The sequence below is a fragment of the Typopeltis vanoorti genome, chromosome 16 (genome assembly GCF_054136105.1).
Source record: "Typopeltis vanoorti isolate ZY-2024b chromosome 16, IOZ_Tvanoo_1.0, whole genome shotgun sequence".
Classification (NCBI taxonomy): Eukaryota; Metazoa; Arthropoda; class Arachnida; order Uropygi; family Thelyphonidae; genus Typopeltis; species Typopeltis vanoorti.
This window is the reverse complement of record NC_143564.1, coordinates 95,988,254-96,008,414: the sequence shown is the minus strand read 5'-3', so window position 1 is coordinate 96,008,414 and position 20,161 is coordinate 95,988,254. Positions and strand designations below refer to the sequence as shown.

The 20,161-nt window shown below is 36.7% G+C and overlaps 1 protein-coding gene across 2 annotated transcripts in view; it reads right to left on the bottom strand.

Annotated features, from left to right (window-relative positions):
- The window catches only part of Pde8 (phosphodiesterase 8), a 464,293-nt gene that overhangs the window by 99,071 nt on the left and 345,061 nt on the right, over positions 1–20,161 (bottom strand). For both annotated transcript variants that reach the window (XM_090406572.1, XM_090406573.1), the window contains exon 14: positions 16,159–16,297. In XM_090406572.1, the coding sequence (XP_090262698.1) occupies positions 16,159–16,297 (139 nt within the window). The remainder of the gene's footprint in view (positions 1–16,158; positions 16,298–20,161) is intronic.

The following is a 20,161-nucleotide window of genomic DNA, read 5'->3' as shown; positions in this document are numbered from 1 at the left end:
TATTCTGCCTACACTATATAAGACCAGCTGGCATTGCCTGAGAGAGAGCAGCAGAAATGCACAGTGAATGAGTTTAAGGGATGCTGTGGTAATTTTTTTTTTTTTTTATCTAAGATGGACCTCCAATAGTGAATCATATGATTCTGTGGAGGTCCTGAATAATAACTTTTGCCCAACCCTGCTGATGATTCAGTACATCCATTCATAAGCACAACTTCTTGTGCTTATGAATGGATTTTTCAAAAGACAGAGATCAGAGGAATCTTGCAACTCCTGACTACAGGTGGAATTTACCTAACTGTCCCAAAGATTTGTGCTCAATAGTTCACCCCTCTTTTATGTTGCATTTTATAATCTGATATTCCACTGCCATTTATCCTGCAGTTTGGAAATTAGTCCAAATTCAAGCAATTTCTAAAAAGACATTCAATTAATTTACCACCAAATTATCATTCCACCACTTCTGCTTCAGTTCTTTCTCAAGTGATGGAGTAATCTATTAATAGTTAGCTTCTACTACCATTGACTGATATGATTAGCTAAGTGAATAATGTTTCTACTCTCCAACTAATTGCCTGTATTCTGAATTCCACTCTGAGTAAGCATTTGCAATACCCTTAGGTGGCAGAAAAATTTGATCCTCCGATCTAAGACTCCACTGCATATTATAGGCCTGAAGCTTGTAAAAGTTCCATGTTTCTTCTTGTCTCAAAATGGATTATCAGATTATTTGACTTTTAGCACATCTACAGTATTGATATGCTATAGGTTTACAACCCCTCATGGATAGGATTCACTTTAAAAATTAACCAAACAAAAGTGAATATTAGCATGAATATTTTCAAGGGAGCTATCTTGTCAAAAGTTGGCACTTAAAACTGATGATCGGTTGTTGCTAGAGAGAGAGAGAGAGAGAGAGAAGATTTATTACAAAGGAGATTGGAAAATTAGAATGTTACATTGAGGTCTGATAATAGAATACTGGCCTGGTTGACCGAGTGGTTAGCATATCCAGCCAAAAGGCTGGGGATTCAAACCCACAGTGGACATGGATGTTTGTGATTGTCTATGAAAATACTAGTGGTGGTAGTGGGAGGTAGATGATGTTGGTGTAGTTGCAGTTCGTTGTAGTTGGTGGATTGATGGTGAGACAGAGAACTGCAAAGTAGGTGCCCTCCCTCGATGAGTCTTTGGACTCCCTGGAGGTGTCACATAATAATAATATTCAGACAACAGGTCATGATAGTGCTGCTAATAAAATCTTCCCCAGGATTTGAAGGGGATAAATTAACTGTGGAAAGGGTACAGAGGCGGATAATAAAGATGGTTTCAGGACTGTACAATGTTAGCTATGAGGATCAGCTGAGGGAATGTGAACTACAGAGTTTGGTGGATAGAAGGAGAGGTGATGTGATTGAGACTTTTAAACTGGTGAGAGGTAGTTACAGGGTTGACACTGGGGAGTTCTTTTGCTTGGTGGAACAGTGTGAAGGAGCGATGACAAGGGGTCATCCCTGGAAGTTACAAAAGGAAGCTGTGAGCAAGAGAGTGAGGAGTGGTTTCTTTGCATGGAGAGTAGTCGAAGCGTGAAACGCATTGCCTGATAGAGTGGTGAGAGCAAGAACGATCAATGAGTTCAAGAAGTGGTATGATAGACTTCGTGTTTCCTAGGAAGGACCTCCCACGATGAGTCCTTTGACTCCATGGAGGCCTGAATAATAATAATAATAATAATAATAGAATACAGTGAATAATTAGCAACATATCACAGCTACTTACAAGAGTAAAAACTAAATGTTTTAAAATGCCAGGAGAATCATAAAAAGTGGGAATAGCTTTGCCGAAATAATTGAATCCATTTTTCTGAACATTATTAGTAAAATGGAAATACCTAACTGATTAAGATGATATATTTGAAACCAGAGAGATGAAGTCAGGGATTTCAGGGTGGTAATAGATAGAGATGAAGTTTAGAGAGCATACCACTAAGGTTGCCAAGATTACTAATGGAATTATTTGGCTATTGAAGAACATACCAAAAGGAGAGATAAGACCTTGATATATCCAAATTTGGATTACTGTGCTCAGAGGCATGCGACCAAAATGGTGAGTGGTCTGCGGAATTCTTCCCATGAGGACCGATTGGAAGTTTCTGGATTACAAAAGTTGGTTGATGAAAGAAGGCAAAAAGGAGGAGATAAGATAAAAGCTTTAAGTTACTTAAAGAATTTTATGGGCTTAATAGAGAGGAAATATTTCTGCACTTGGCTAGAGGGGACAAGTGATCACCCCTGGAAATTAGGTACTAGTGTATTTAGCAATATTTGGCAAAGGTGTCAGGACTACATTTTTTAGCTTGCACAGCAGTGAATGATTGGAATGGGTCACAGAGTCAATTGCGAGTGCTTTGTCTGTTAATGGATTCAAAGAGAGGTACAATAGATATTGTGTGGATAGTTTGGGTCTCCCAAGATGATTCTTCAGACTCCATAGAGTTGCCTGTACAATAATAATAATAATACTTATGGGAGAAGAAAATAAGATAAAGAAAAAAAAAAGAAGAAGGAATGCTATGAATGACAGCAGCAGTAGCAGCAGGATTATGTCCACGCAAAGAGGATTTGCATGAAGACAATAATGGAAGTGATTCTGAGGGTGATGACATGATATTGAGGAAATAAGAAAAGGTATTCAACAAGCTCATATAGGAATATGGGCTTAGTGAATTCGTCAAAAAACATAACATTCCTTGGCAATGTGTTTAGTTGTTTTTTATTTATTTATTATTATTATTTTTTTTTTGTAGATACTGCATACTAGTGACAAACTAAGTCATATTAATAAGGCAAAAAATAAGATAGGGAGGATGAATGCTAAATGACCACCAATAAGTTAATACTCAGTTAACTTACTGGAGGTCATTAGTTTATGCAAATAGTGACATCATCAAAATATGGCAGAATGATGGTAAAAAGAGTCAAACCACATAAATGGACACAGATTCTCAAAAAAGGTGTGTAAAAGATTTCAGAGAGGAAATGATATATGTAGAATTAGAGAGCAGATGATCACAAAAAGACTAGACAAGCTTTGTGTATTAGAATAAATGAGTAAGTTTATTGTTGTTATTATTATTATCCAGGCCTCCATGAAGTCAAAAGACTCATCGTGGGAGGTCGTTTTCAGGAAAAACAATTTTATCATACCACTCCTTGAACCCATTGACCATTCCCACTCTAACTACTCTCTCAGGCAATGCATTCCAAGGTTAAACAACCCTCCACGCAAAGAAACCATGCCTCACCCTCTGACGCACAGCCTCCTTTCGTAACTTCCAGGGATGGCCCCTTGTCATCGTTCTTTTCTGCTGTTCCACCAAGTGAAAGAACTCTCCAATCTCTACCCTGTAACTGTCTCTCAACAGTTTAAAAGTCTCAATCATATCACCGCTCATTCTTCTATCCACTAAACTCTGTAGTCCACATTCCCTCAGTCGATCCTCAATTCATTGTACAGTCCTGAAACCATCTTTGTTATCTGCCTCTGTACTCTTTCCACAGTCAATTTATCCCCTTCAAATCCTGGGGACCAAATCTGAGAACAATAGTCTAAATGCGGTCTGATCAGAGTCTTATACAACGGAATGATAACTCTTTTATCTCTGCAGGTCAGAGTCCTCAGTATTGCAGCAATCCCTGAGTTACCCTCACCACCTTTGCAAAATGCTGCCTGAATTTCAGTTTTCTATTAATCATCACCCCCCCCAGATCTCATCTCCCCTACCTCCTCCAGTACAGCTCCTCCAATCGAGTATGTATCCTCCCATCGACTGATCCCAAACCTCAAGATTTTACATTTTGCTGCATTGAACCGACACCCCTATTCATTTGCCCATCTGCCTAGTTTATTCAAATCCTCTTGCAGAGCTGCCACATCTGCCCTATTACTGATAACCCTTCCCAGCTTCACATCATCCACAAAGAACTGAGTGTCCCCTTGCAATCCATTGACAATATCACTGATATAAAGGTTGAACAATACAGGTCCCAGTACAGAGCCCTGTGGAACCACACTTGTAACCTTCTGCTTCCTTGATATTGCCCCAATATACACAACTCTCTGATACCTATCAGTCAGCCAATCCTGAATCCATTTCACTAACCCGACATTTAAACCCATGTGCTGCAACATAAATATCAGCTTATCATGTGGCACCCTGTCAAACGCCTTTGAAAAATCCAAAAAAATGGCAGTATATGCCTTTCTCATCAACTGCTCTTGTCACTTTATTATAAAAGGCAATCATATTACTATAGCAAGAGTGCCCCTGAAAAAATCCATGTTGATTCTCCCAGATAACATTACCCTCATCTGCTTAACACTGTATATAGTCCCTCACTAATTTCTCCAAGACCTTAACAACTACTGATGATATACAAACAGGCCTATAATTAGACACATCCAGTCTGCTACCGCCCTTATGCACCAGAACTATCTTACCTTCCTTCCGTTCCCTGGGTACCTTTCCCACAGCCAGACTTTTACTCTTTAGCATATTCTCTCAAAACCTATGGTGAAATACCATCCAGTCCAACGGCTTTACTGGTATCCAGAATACTCAGTATTTGGAACACACTCTTGCACCTCTAAACCCTGAACCTGCCCTATCCCTCTAGTATTAAAACCTCTTCCAGGATGAAATACTCCAATAAAGTGCTCATTGAACAACTCCACTATATCCTCTGCATCAGTCACTCTATTTCCATTTTTATCCTTCCACAATCGTTTCTCTGCCTACTGGCCACATAGCTAAAACATTCCCTAGGATTTTCTTTGGATCTTAGTGCCAATCTCTTCTCATATTCCAGTTTTGCCTTACTCACCATACTGGTCACTCTCCTGGCCTTCGTCTCATATTCTTCATGTATCTGTCCTCCACCCCTCTCCTTATATCTCTTCCCCAATCTCTTTTTTAACTGCAGTTCCTGTTTGATATCATTTATCATCCACTTTACACCAAATTGTGTCCGCTTCTTATTCCATGGAATACAGCTTACTATTGCTGCTAACAAATATTCTTCCACAATTTCCCAAGCACTAATGATATCCTGGCTTTCCAATTCTGCCCTCCATGGAACTGCCCCTAGTTGATACCTAAGACTATTATAATCATCTGCATTATAATTCCACATATTATTATTATTATTATTCAGGCCTCCAAGGACTCATCGAGGGAGGTCCTTCCTAAGACAAAGTCTGTCAAGACTCATCAAGGGGAGGTCCCCCCCCCCAAGAAACACAAAGTCTATCATACCACTCCTTAAACTCACTGACCGTTCTCGCTCCCACCACTCTATCATGCAATGCATTCCACGGCTCAACCACCCTCCACACAAAGAAACCACTCCTTACCCTCTTGCTCACAGTTTCCTTTCATAACTTCCAGGGATGGCCTCTTGTCATCACTCCTTCCCGCTGTTCAACCAAGCGAAAGAACTCCCTAGTGTCAACCCTGTAACCACCTCTCAACAGTTTAAAAGTCTCAATCATATCACCTCTCCTTCTTCTATCCACCAAACTCTGCAGTCCACATTCTCTCAGCCGATCCTCATAACTATCCTTGTTCAGTCCTGAAACTATCTTTGTCATCCGTCTTTGTATCCTTTCCACAGTTAATTTATCCCCTTCAAATCCTGGGGACCAAATCTGAGAACAATAGTCCAAGTGTGGTCTGATCAGAGACTTATACAACGGAATGATAACCCTCTTATCTCTGCAGGTCAGTGTCCTTCTCATAATAGCAGCAATCCTCTGTGTTACCTTCACCACCTTTGCAATATGTCCCCTAAACTTCAGGTCTCTATGTTCCCTTTTCTTTGATACACCTGCATGTCTATTCATCTTCCGAGTCCAAACCATGTGGTCACTCTCTTCAGCTGGTGGAAGATATGTCATCTCACTTATCAGCTATTCTGACGTTATGACCCAATGCAAACTCTTGAACCTCTTGTTCCCTCTATTACATGTTGCCTAACACATTTGTCCCTCAAGAATTCTAGAAATTCCATTCCCTTATTACTACATGCATTTTCCTCTTCCAAGCTAATACTGCTGTTATTAAAATCTCCCATAACAATCATTCTTCTTGCACTTGCCAAGCTCAACTGCCTAAACATCTCCTTCTTCCCGCCCTCTGTGCTCCCTGGTTCGTAGCAACACCCAACTAAATATCCTGTCTTGGCCACTTCTATTTCACACCCTATGCTTTCAAAACCATTTGTGTCACTGCCTTCCAAAGTCTCAACTCTTAGAGGACATAAGTCATCACTTATCATAAGCAGTACTAAACAACCATGTTTTCCTTTCCTATTCTGCCGAAAAATGCTGTACCCTGCCACTTCAATTCCAGTTATTATATCATCATAACTGGAATTTTGGGATCTCATCCTAAAGATTATTGGGATCTCAGAGATCCCAATAATCTTTGGCTAGGTTGATAAGTGACATCTCTAAAGGTGTATAATCTCAGCTGTTTGCCTATATGTGAAATAAAACACCCAAGTTTCCAGGAGTAAAAAAAAATTCTGCTACCTCTATATGAGACTGGTTTACTTCCCTTCAACTGAAAAACACAGTATAAAGATCATGATGAGAACTGAACTTGGGGTCTATTCCATTTGAATTGCACAATGCCACATCATTCTTCCAATTGCACTATAGAGTAGTGCTTAAGAATATAATTAATTTTCACATTCATATGATTTCTTATTTCTTATTCACATCCATTCCCCAACTTGGCAGGAAGAATATAACTACTACTTATTGATAATTAAGGACTATCTAAAAACAGTAATGGCCAACTGTAAATAAGAAAATTCAAGATGTAAATAAAGCAATAATGTAAATAAGGAAAGATGCAGAATGGAAGAACAGTAAAACAAAGCTAGTATATTTTTGGAAGGAAAATATTGCATAAAAAGTATAAAATGGAAAATAATGAATATTTGTATATTGAGTATAATGTCACAGGCTAAAACAAAGCAATTAATTGTAAGAAAAGAAAAACAGAATGAGAGGAAAGTAGTTATGCAAGACAAAAAGAAATCCTAGAGAAATGCTTCAATATTTCATTATAAAAAGAGGAAAAATGATTATGTTATGCTGGCTTCATTTAATGGTAATAAGGTGCCAGTGTAGTAGATATGAGAGAATTTAATGTGCACATTTTTGTTTTATTTCATACCAATGAGAACGATTCTGCTCAAGGTCTAAAGTAGTGTGAGATAAATGAGAGACTAGAAATGGATAAGATGATAATTTGAAACAGCAAATAAATTTAACATTAATGGCTGGCCTGGTTGGCCAAATGGTTAGCATACAAGAACCTATAGCACATCAGTGCCATGTGTAATATGGATTAAGAAAGAAAAATCTATTGATATTTTTTGTAAAGAGCTGGAGTTCGAAGTTGGAAAACACATTATGAGGAAGGCTGTTCCAATGGAGACAGGCAGATAGGATAAATCAGGAAAAGGAGAAGCAGGTTTGATGTGTTTGCAGCTGGCAGCTGTACTGAAAAGGAATGCTGGACACCTGCTGATCTTGTTTTAATAGACCCAACAGTAAATGGAGAAAAGATGTTTACCAGTTTTACCATGTTAAGGATTCAATAAGGAAAGGTAGTCGACTACTTGAACAAGGAAGAAATTCAGTGGGAAAACAGGAACGTGTCAGTAAGCAGAAAGAAAGATAAAAAGAAGACTTATGTGTAAATATTTTGATGTGAGAAACTGTCTGCTGAACAAATATTGTAAGTAGCTGTATACTGAACAAGAATATATGTCTATGTTTGTGAGATATTGTATGTTAAGGGTGAATTAGGCTTAACCAAGGTATGTCCTATATTCAAGTAATGTTATGCTAGATTGTGAATTAGCTTAGAACTATAATTAGATTAGAGAAACCGTGTAACTTAATTACATGGTTTGTGAACAACACAGTGGACTGATTCTGTCAATGCACTATCCTAAAAATATTCGAACCTGCATAAGATAGAAGTTATTATGATTTACATTTAAGCCACGACTATTTAAAGTAAGAGTAATATAAACAAAGGGGGTGGGATATAAACAATATCCGCTTTGTCTTTGGTTTAAGATCTTATACTCTCGCACTCAATATATAGTCTAACTGGCACAGTTGTTAAGAAAAATAAATTTGTTAGACTATAGAGCATGAGAAATAAGATATAGTAGAAATAAATATATGGCAACAGCTCATAACTTTAGGCAGTCAACATTAACAATAGTTAAGTAAGAGAAGATACAAAGGCAAAGCAGGGTAGTGGAAGTACGTAGTATAACAAAAGGTGCAGCCAACAAGATTGAACGTATAATAAATTTAGTTTAGTCCTTTATCCAAGTGTGTGCAAACAAAGTTTGCACCTGAAAGTATCTTCAGGACTGGAGTAAAGTGGTGTTTAACCCCAGTCCTGAAGATACTTTCAGGCGCAAACTTTGTTTGCACACACTTGGATAAAGGATTAAACTAAATTTATTATAGTCTGACCAAGTGAAAAATAAACTTTCAATATCTTTCTCTAAATCCAGAGTAATTTAATAAAAAGGTGGCACACCATTTGGCAGCTCCTATAGGAGGAGATGACCTTGTGAATGCTTCTGCCTTGGTATCTCCACTTGGGCCTGGCTCCCACTGAAGAGACCTCAATAAAGGTTGAAACTAGTCTGGGTAGTGGTCCTTCCCTTAATGCATAACATTATACATATCCGCAAGGAGATGTGTTTTGCATTATGGGAGATACTGAGATAGGAATGTTGGTAGCTTGCTCCACCTTTGCAAGGAGTTGCCCGGTGTTGTACCACTTTACCCCAGTCCTGAAGATACTTTCAGGCGCAAACTTTGTTTGCACACACTTGGATAAAGGATTAAACTAAATTTATTATAGTCTGACCAAGTGAAAAATAAACTTTCAAGATTGAACATACTTTAACAACAGAACACAGCCCTGAGTCAATCCTACATTGGTTGCAAAATTCAAAGAGAAGATGCCATCCACCATTATATACAATGAACAATCAGAAAGAAAGTTGGCTATCCAATTACTGAGTGTGGCAGACAGACCGAAGGAAGTCAATTTCTGAAGCAGCCATGGAAATGTCAAGGACACAGCACACGTATACCTTCGAACTTTTCCAGCACATGTAAAGTGCTGAGTAATGTAGGCTAAGAGATCAGCTGTGGATCTGTATTTGTAGAATATATACTGGTGGTGGTCAATGATGAACTGGTGAACTTCTAGGTAGTAAAGAAATTAGTTGTTTATAACTTTCTCCATTATTTTGGAGAGGATTAAGATTATGGCAATTGGTAGGATTGAACAGTAGACTTTTATCTATCTTTTTTGGAATGGGTTGGATATATGCTAACTTCCACATATTGGGATAGGTACCAGCTAAATACAGAAGATTGAAGAGATGACAGAGGGGGACAGGTAGTATATTACATCTCTCCAGTTGCATCCTGTGCTTTGGAGCACATTTGGATGCAACTGGAGAGATGCCATCAAGACCAGGTTATTCTGTATTCTTCTTGTATTTTTTGCTGAAAGACCACAGGAGACATATGGTGCTCAGTTACTGGCATGAAAGAAGGCTATTTGCCTTCATCATCTATACAGAAGTTGGAGGAAAAGAGTGATGCTAGAAGATCAGCTTTATCTTTGAGTGCAGTAAGAGTGGCATTAGTTGATCTGAGAAAGTAATCTGGTTGAATTTCCTGTGAACAGAAAATATTTTATAAGGCCTTGTCAGGCAAAGATTAAAGCTATGCTACTAACAGATAGTATTGGTGTGCAGAAAATTCACTGAAAGCAATTCACCAAGAGACAATTTATCGAATGACAATTCACAAAAGGGCAATTCATCAAAAAAAAATTTCCCCCTCTTGTATATTTTATGTGGATGTTTATGTAAATTTTTTTTTTGTTTTGTATTTTGTAAATGGTTATTTCAGTGTGCATGTATATACCATGTATTTTATTTTATAGAATATGGAAAAGATTGTTTAAAAATAATATTTACTCTAGACCAAAACGTAATTCATCACCAAACATTTTCCAGTCACTTACTTTAGGCCTCCATATATATATTCCTTATATGTATATATAATGAAAGAAAATCTTTCCATTTTCAAAAAAATATATAACATGTTTCTTCCTTTGGCTTTTTTTTTTCGGTACTTAGAAATTTTAAGTAAAAGATTATACTTGATATCTGCTGGACACAAAGGTTTTCCTGTTACAGTTAATACATTAATAATTTTACAATTGCCATGAGGATATTTAACAGTGGAATAGATAATTATATGATAAAAGGCAGAAAGAATGCTACTTGTGTTTTGATCCATGAAAGGTGGTTTGAGTTTTTTTTTTTTTTTTTTCATAAATTAAAGTTCAAGAGCCTGTGTAGCTCAGTTGATGTGGTGTTTGCACACCACAGCACTTGACCGAAATAAGGAATACTTCTTGGTTTCAAATCTAGTTGGCGACTAGAAGAAATTTTTCTAAGCCTTTTTTCAACCAGTTCCCAAGTTAGTCAATCTCTGGCATGGGTAAGCAGGTTTTTTCTCCCGGAAATTCAAGAAAATTCACCATAGAACCCACATTATTTCAGACATTAAATACGAGTATTAGGGTTAGGGACGACGAGATGGCGGCACTTGTTGAGCCGTCTCTCTTCACTGCGTGCACTTAATTAGTGATAGCCTTGGGCCAGCTATCTCTGATTGGGTACCAGTGGAGATTGAACTGCCCACTCAGTCTCCAAAAGTTAGATAGGGCTAAATCGGCCTCGCCTACTCCCTATATACAGGAATAAAAAGGCATTAGCTGATTTTTTTTTTAATTAAGTTCAAAAACAAATAAGTTAGACAATAAGGGTGAAAAAAAGAAACAAAGGATAAGAGAACAGTTGGTTTTTCATAAATGAAAACCATAAAAGTGAAAATATGCACATATAATTGTTTCCATAGTGCAATTGGAAGAACAGGCATTGTATCTTTTGATTGGAATGGACATGAGCCCAATAACTTTCATGACAAGAGGGATAACAGAGTTTTTTCCTCCTGGAAACACATGATTTTCATCCCACATACATGCAAATTGGCCATAAGAACACACATAATTTATGAGAAAAAAATATCATTATTGGTGTAGTGGTGGAGGGTAGCGTTGTTGTAGTAGTAATGTGGCTGTGTATATTTGGAGGATTAAGTAGAGGAGACATGAGATAAGTGGAGTAAAAGTCCAGGTGCCCTTTCATGATGACTCCTGGAGCTCCTTTAACAGTGTCACGTAATAATAATAATAGTCACATAATAAAGATGAATAATGGTAATAATCAGTTTCATGGAGAGTATAAAGAACAAGCCAGGAGAGTGACTCAATAAGGAAAACAAAAGTGCAGTATGAGCAGAAATTGGGAAATCAGGCAAAGTAAAATCCTAGAGAATTTTTTTGATATGTGGCAAGTAGAAGGAAGAATGACCATGGTAAGATGATGTTAATGGATGAAAATGGTAGAATGGTAACTGCTACAGAAGACATTGTTCAGACATTCAGTGATCAATTTATAAGGGTGTTTCATCCTAATCAGAGTGAAATCATGAGGAACTTAAGTGTAAAGGACATGTCAGAGGATGGCTTAATTGTGAGGGAGCATAGATATTTGAGGAAATAAATAACCTTGATATCACTATGCATCTTAAGGAAATGTTCCAGGGAATTGACAGCATCATTGGCATGAATGTTTAATCAGTCTTACAACAGCACAAGTTCCAAGGGAGTGGCAGGAGGGTAAAATTGTTCCACTGCATAAAGGTGGTGATAAGGCTGCAGCTTCAAATTATAGGCCAATCTGTATATTATCTGGACTTGTGGTGAAGGTACTGCAGCGATTAGTGAGAAGTATGATATAGGAATGGGTTAATAACAGCAGTACTCTCTGTGGTTATCAGCATGAGTTTGTTAAAGGGAGATCATGTTTTACTTACTAACGTATGTACAATAAAATGAAAATACCTTGGGCAGGGGGAGAGGCAATATACATTGGTGTACTTGGATTTTGCAAAAGCTTTTGATACACTGCCACACAAAAAGCTACTTATAAATTGAAACAGATTGGATTGAATAACAGACTTCTGAGTTGGATCAGTGACTGGCTGTCTGATACGTATCAGAAAGTCGTTTATGGGGTGTAGTATCCCTTAAGAGGAAGGTCACTAGTGGTGTACCACAGGAGTCAGTTTTGGGACCACTATTGTTCAATTTGTATATTAACACGTTCGCTGCCACACTACTCGGGCATAGGTTGTTCCCGTACGCCAAGCAATTTCACTTCTTCAAGGTCAGTATGGGTAATCTCGTTGCTGGCGGAAATCGACATATGGGTAAATTCGTAATTGACTTGTGTGGCTTATATACCATCTACGAGTATACACACTTTTGCTGCTAGCTCCACAAGCCAAGCATTTTCACTTCTTCAAGGTCAGTATGGGTAATCTCGTTGCCAGCGGTAAGCGTCATACGAGTATATTCATAGCTGGCTTGTGATGCTCATATACCAACTACGAGTATACTCATAGTTGGCAGCGAATGTGTTAATGATACTGTGATGGATTTAACTATTGATATGCAACTGTTTGCAGACAATGCAAAATTGGGAAGAGCAATGCAGAGTCAAGTTGATGTTATGGCCTTGCAGGAGGACTTGAATAGATTGCATGAATGGACAGGAAAGTGAAACTGTCAGTTCAATGTTGCAAAGTGTAAGGTTTTGAGATTTGGTAAGCAACGATGGAATGCAAATATACACTTGGTGGAAAAACTTTAACACAAGTAGAGGAGATGAGAAATCTAGAAGTGATGGTGGACGAGGACCTGAAATTCAGGGGTCACATTGCACAAGTTGTGAAGACATCAAATCGAATAATGGCAATGATGAGGAGAACTGACATGCAGAAATATAGAAGTTATGATTCCATTGTATAAGGCCTTAATCAGGTCTCATATAGATCATTGTGCATAGATCTAATTGCCATGTTTTCATGGTAACAAGGATATGTTGGAAAGGGTCCAGAGAAGATTCCCAAAAGTTCTTAGTGGTTTTTGGAATGTGGAGTACAAGGACAGATTGAGAGAATGTAAATTGTAAAGCCTTGTGAATAGGAGGAAGACGGGGGGGGGGGGTATGGGATATGATTAGACATGCAAGCTAATCAGTGGTTGTTACATATTTACATGGAAGAGATTTTTCATAGAATGACAGAGGGGGAGAGGTAAAACAAGAGTCCATCACAGGAAACTGTACAACAGTGGTATGAAACATTCTTGGCTTAACAATGAAAACACGAATTTATAATTTCAAAATTATTTCTATTTTGCAATATAATCTCCCTACATGTTCTTTTGAAAAAATGCCTATAGTCTCAGCAATTTCATGCACTTTGACTTACCGATCATCCAATACCATATTGTGCACTCGATCAATGATTTCTGTGTTGTTACACTTTTTGAACGTCCTTCATGTGGATCATCTTCAAAGCTGGTATGGCAACATTTAAACTTGGCAGCCCATTTCTTAATTGTCGAAAACAAAGGAGAAGAGTGCCCATAAACTTTTATGAACTTCAAATGAATTTCTTTTGGAGTTAAACCTTCTTTTAGAAAGAATTTTATAACTGTAAGATACTCAATCTTATCCATTTCAAGGGATACAGACAATATACTTTTGCTTCAGATAGCTGTATAAAACAAACTACTTGATAGAATGACTTGCAATTTCACATGGATACTTATGACAGATGTACCAACTTAGAAAAAAAAAAATCGTGCTGATAGTGTTGCCATCTATGGTCGAGGCCGAGAACTTTTCAGACCAGCCTTGTATAAAGAGTGTGTGAGCAGAGGAGAAGGTTATTTGCATGGAGAGTGGTTGGTGAGTGGAATGCATTGCCTCTGTGTGTGTGTGTGTGTTGTGAATATAGACACATTGAATCATTTTAAGGCATGGTTGGATGAGTATTGTATGCAATAGTATGTACCTCTCACAATCCATGTCTGACTCCATGGAGTTTGGAAGTTAATAAGAATAACAACAGTTAACTATGGCTGTATGTAACTATAGGAAACTAATATGGAAAATAATTTATTAGCAGCATCTTTTTTTTTAAGTGCTTTGCAAGTGTTCCAAAAACATCATGCTCTGGAAATTTAAGAGTGATTATCATCAGGGCATGTTTACCAATTTCATCTTTCAACCTTCACATGAGAATATCTGCATTTTGCAATTTGCAGTGTAAATACATTCATAACAATCAATCTAGATTGTTCACTGACAAATCTATCAGTCTGGATGCTTTATTTCATGGAATCCTTAAGTTCTTAATTAAAAGTATGTGTGTGTGTGTGTGTGTGTGTGTGTGTGTGTGTGTGTGTGTGTGTGTGTGTGTGTGTGTGTGTGTGTGTGTGTGTGTGTGTGTTGTGAATATAGACACATTGAATCATTTTAAGGCATGGTTGGATGAGTATTGTATGCAATAGTATGTACCTCTCACAATCCATGTCTGACTCAATGGAGGTTGGAAGTTAATAAGAATAACAACAGTTAACTATGGCTGTATGTAACTATAGGAAACTAATATGGAAAATAATTTATTAGCAGCATCTTTTTTTTTAAGTGCTTTGCAAGTGTTCCAAAAACATCATGCTCTGGAAATTTAAGAGTGATTATCATCAGGGCATGTTTACCAATTTCATCTTTCAACCTTCACATGAGAATATCTGCATTTTGCAATTTGCAGTGTAAATACATTCATAACAATCAATCTAGATTGTTCACTGACAAATCTATCAGTCTGGATGCTTTATTTCATGGAATCCTTAAGTTCTTAATTAAAAATACATAATGAAAATTATTAAGTGATGTCCATATACCAGTTATTGCTCAATGAATTTTATTCATCGAGCAATAACTGGCATATGGACTTAGTATTTGGTATTTGAAACCTTTACAAAAATTTGTCAAACTTCCAATTTTAGATTCAACTATATTCATTGCCAAAATGGAATATATGCAAATTATAAATAGCAATTACTATTTGACTTAATGTAACCTTCGTGATTTAGGAAACATACTCGAAGTTGTATGTATAATACAGTTTTAGTTACAACTGACTCACTTTTATTGGAAAATTTTGGGAAATAGAAGTTTTGGAATGATAGTAATAATTTTGCATTGGCTGGATTTAATTTACAGAAATGTTGTAGTGAAGAGCTATATTAAAAATTATCAGTTTTGATTTCTGTCTGACAATAGTTGTAAAAAAATTAGATAGAATGAAATGTTTGTCAAACAACAGGTATGCTCACAGAATAATGTTGTAAAATACAACAAAATAATTACTGCGAGCCTTGATGACTACCCACTCAGGTTGTCTGCATCTTGGGTAATTGTTAGGTTTTCTTACTGAACACTTTTAAGCAATATTTCACTTTCAAATGACTTTCAATGAAATATGAAAGGAATTCAAAGAATTGTGTTCTGTAATTCTAATAATGTCAAATTATTCTTACAATTCTATGAAGAAATTTTATATAGGGAGTTGAATGAGAAAGAATTTTATATTATCTCGATTTATTTGCATTAACACAATTGGATTTCATTGAATGATGATATGAACTCAGTACAGCCAAAAATGTCTCTGTGGAATTATACCCAACATAAATTGAGATATATTGAAGTTATAATCATAGATGAAAAAAAATTTCACCTTTAGTATGTATAGTACAATGTTCGTGTGATAACAATTTTTGCCGTAATGCAAAAGTCTAATTCACCTCATTTAATTAGTATGCATTCAATTGTATAACTCTGTCTACTCTTTTCTCTCTTTCTTTGGAAGAGAACTGTCGAATCCATCCAAAAATGAAGAATAATTCCAGAAAAACTGATTATTCCTCTTTTTTTTTTGGAAACAGCAGTGTTTTTTCATGGAAGGGAGGGCAATAATTCATGTTTACTGTGCCAAAATTTGTAACACTACACTTAAAAACTTTTAAGGATCTAAATTGATACAGCAAACCTTTTCTCTGTTATCCTTTCTAATTCTATTATATCAAAACTCCATTCTGCTTCATGATCAAGTAGAATCTTTATATTAGGTGGTGCTGTTGTTAAACTTGGAAGTGTAGTTGATGGTGTTGGTGGTGAAGTAGCGATACCTTTAAAATTGAAATGAATATTTCTTTTAACATTATGCTACAAATGAAAAAAAAAAAAAAAAAAGAAAAGAAATTATAAAAAAAAACTTGTGAGGTAAAAAAAAATAAATAAATAAAGACAATCTGGTTATAACTAGCTATACAAATCATTCTGGAGATAATTTAATGGGAAAACTGATTTTAATATTCATGTTCATTCATTAATGAACATTTAGGATTCAAAGCATCATTTAGTACCAATTCTGACAGAGTTATTAAAATTAATATAGTAGTGTTATTAAGCATCCTATTTTTTAAATAATGATTATTATTATTATTATATAAGCACCTCCATAAAATCCAAAGACTCATGGAGACTGAATCTTGGGAGACATAATTTATCCACACAATCTATCATATCTCTCCTTCAACCTGTTAACAGACAAAGCACTCGCAGCTGACTCTGGCAACCCATTCCACTCATTCATACCTCTCCAAGCAAAAATTCTAATCCTCACACCACAACTTTATTCAACTTCCAGGGATGATCCCTTGTTCTGGTCCCACTAGTAAAGTGATGAAACACTGCCCATGCATCAATCCTATAAAACATTTTTAAGCAATTTAAATATTTCTATTATATTGCCTCTTTTTCTCCTATCAACCAACTTCTGCAATCCACAAATCCTCAATCTGTCCTTATAGTGAACATTTCACAGGCCACTCACCATCTTGGTCACTCAACCCAGAATCTTCTCAATTGCTTCCTCATCCCCAAGAAACCCAGGAGATCAGATCTGGACACAGTAATCCAGGTGTGGACATATCAAAGTCTTATAATCTGTTGTAACACTAGTGAAAGTAGCAGTAGAATTGAGCTGTGCTAAAAAAAGGTTTTTAATTAGTGTATAGTGTAGCTTTTTATTGGAAATTGCACTGTATTTTTTCAGGCTAGATACAAGTGTACTTCAGTAGTGTTGTTGTTGAAATTTTTTTGTTGTTTATATTGTGTTCTACTTGTTTGTTTGTACTTCTTCTGCATCTGAAAATGGCACCCATAAAGAAACACATATCAGCAGCATGGAAGGCTTCATGTACCTGATCCTTCATAAGGAATTTTCATAAGGAATTTAGGAAAGACCTGAATTCCTTATGAAAGTCTGGCTCTGTCAAAAGTTGCTATACGTATGCACTGAAAAATGTGAAAGATTTTGTGGACTGTTTGGGTAAACAAGAAGGAAAGCATTAACGTATGTGAAAAGTGTCTTGATAGATTAGGGCAATTAGAAATAGGAACAAGCTCTTCTACTGTAGTAGAAGAGCTTAGGCATAAGTTAGTGAAATGAAAAGTGAAATGAAACATCTAGAAGAGGATATTAAACATCTAAACAAGAGAATGGCTGATGATAATGTGAAGGAGGAAGTTAGTAATACGAAGAAAGAATGAAAGGATAGTAGTCGTATATCATTGTATGGGGACTCGATCATTAGAGGTGTGATGACTAATAAAGTGCACAAAACACGCTTTCCTGGTGGAACAATGAAGCAAATACCTGATGTGTCATAGAAAAGGAAAGACTGAGCATCAAAATTAGCGGTAGTCATAGGCACAAATGACTTAGTTGGGGAGAAAAAGAATGTTGATAGAGATTTGAGGCAGTTGTTGCAGCAGGTAAAGAAGAATAGTGTTGTTGGGAAAGTCATAGGCATGTTACCCAGATATGACAACAGTGAACTGAGGAGAGCAGAGATAATGAATAGTAAGATGGCTTAGTTGTGAGAGGCAAAGGAAGTTCAATTTGTAAATCAGTGGAGTGAATTTGAAGGATATACAATTTTCTGGAAGGATAGAAATGTGAAAAGAGGAAGGAGAGTGCTATTGATGATTGTAGAGGAATTGTGTCTGCAGAGTTGTGGAAGTTGATAGTGCATGCACAAATTTTTAATCTCTGTGGTGTGAAGTTGAAATAAATAAGTCAGTATATCTGACAGAATGCTGTTATTACAGGCCAGGGAATTCAGAGAATACCGACTGTGAAATGTTTGGACAAATTAGCTGGGCATGCAAAAAGAAGGTGATCCTGATGGGAGACTTTAATTATAGGAATATAGAATGGAAAGAGGAGATAGTGCATGGGAACAAGGAGAGCGAGTTTGTGGAAATTCTGAGAGATAAATATCTTAAGCAGCATGTGACTGAAGAGGCTTTAATGTTTTGGATTTGATGATAACTTCACAAGATGTAGTTGTTAATGAGGTGTTGACACTGCCACCAGTTGGTGAGAGTGATCAAGAGGTACTTGTTTGGGAAGTGGTGAAACATGAAAGGTTAGTGCCAAAAACAGATATGTGGAAATATAAGGCAGTGATTATAGGAAGCTCCATAATCAATTAGTATCAATAATTTGAGATGAGCTGTGCAGAAAATATGTTGACAGTGCATGGAAATTCATAAGGCAGTATCTGACTCAAGCAATGTATAACTGCATACCAAGGGTTAAGCAAGTAAATAGAGTATGAGTGAAATGGATGAACAGCGAAATCAAGCAAACTGTGTTAGAAAAGAAAAGGCTGTGGAGGAGGTACAAGATAGTTGGTGGTGATCGGATCCATTAATAGTATGAAGTGCAGGCTTGGAAGGTGACGAGTATGGTAAAGAAAGAAAATGTGCAGTATGAGAGAAGAGTGGCTGGTCAGGCCAAGATTAATTCAAGGGAATTTTTCCACTATATGGCAAGTAAGAGAAAGAATAACTACAGATTAACACTGTTAGATAGTCACGGCAGCAGAATAACAGCTGCAAAGGATGAAATTTTCTAAAGCATATTTCAGTTAATGTAATACACAGCGCTCTTCTATGTTCCATTATTGTGGTACACAACTCCCTATCTACAATCACTCTAAATTCCCTAAAGGGAATTTTGGGGTGGCTGTAGACAGGGAGTTGAAATTTAGAGGCCATACTGGAAAAGATGCCAAAATAGCTGACTGGATTACCTGAATATATTGTATTACCTGGAAGATCATGCTAAGCAGAGATAGGCTTATTATCAATCTCTTTGAGACTTTAATAAGGTCACATCTGGACTACTATATAGGTCTTGTACCTGAATTCCTTGGAAATGAAGAAGAGGTGGAGAGGATCCAGAAGTGAATGGCCAAAGATTGTGACAGGTCCATGGAATGATTCCTATGAGGATAGACTGAAGTTCTGTGAGTTATAAAAGCTAGTTGATAGAAAAGAAGAGACAGGATAGAAATGAGTAATTTAAAGCAATTTGATAGAATTCAGACATAAGACTTTTCAGTTGATGTCAGAAAGGGAGAGAAAGTGGGAGAGGGAGTCATTCCTGGAGTTGTGTAACAGTGTGGTTAGGACTAAATTTCTTACTAAGAGAGTGATGAATGGATGGAATGGGTAACCAGACTGTATTGGTAAATGAGTTTAAGTAAATGAGTGCTGTATTGGTAAATGAGTTTAAGGAGAAGTTACTTTTTCCTATATGACTCTGATTCATGAAGGATTGTAAACCTACAGTAACTGAGTACCATGGGGGTTAATGTATCATTATTTTGTTATATATATTTTTAGTACAGCTTTTTTTTTAATGATATGATAGCAACTGTGGGAATAACAGTTAGCACAAGCCTCTCAAGTAAAGTCTTTGATTCATGGAGGTGCCTGGGAAAATAATTATAATAATGATTCTTGATCTGTCTGTGTAATGGAAAAAATTATTATTATTATTATTATTCAGGCATCCATGGAGTCAAAAGACTCATTGTGGGAGGTCTTTTCTAAGAAACACAAAGTCTATCAAGACTCATCGAGGGGAGGTCCCCCCCTCCCCCCGAGAAACACAAAGTCTATCATACCACTCCTTA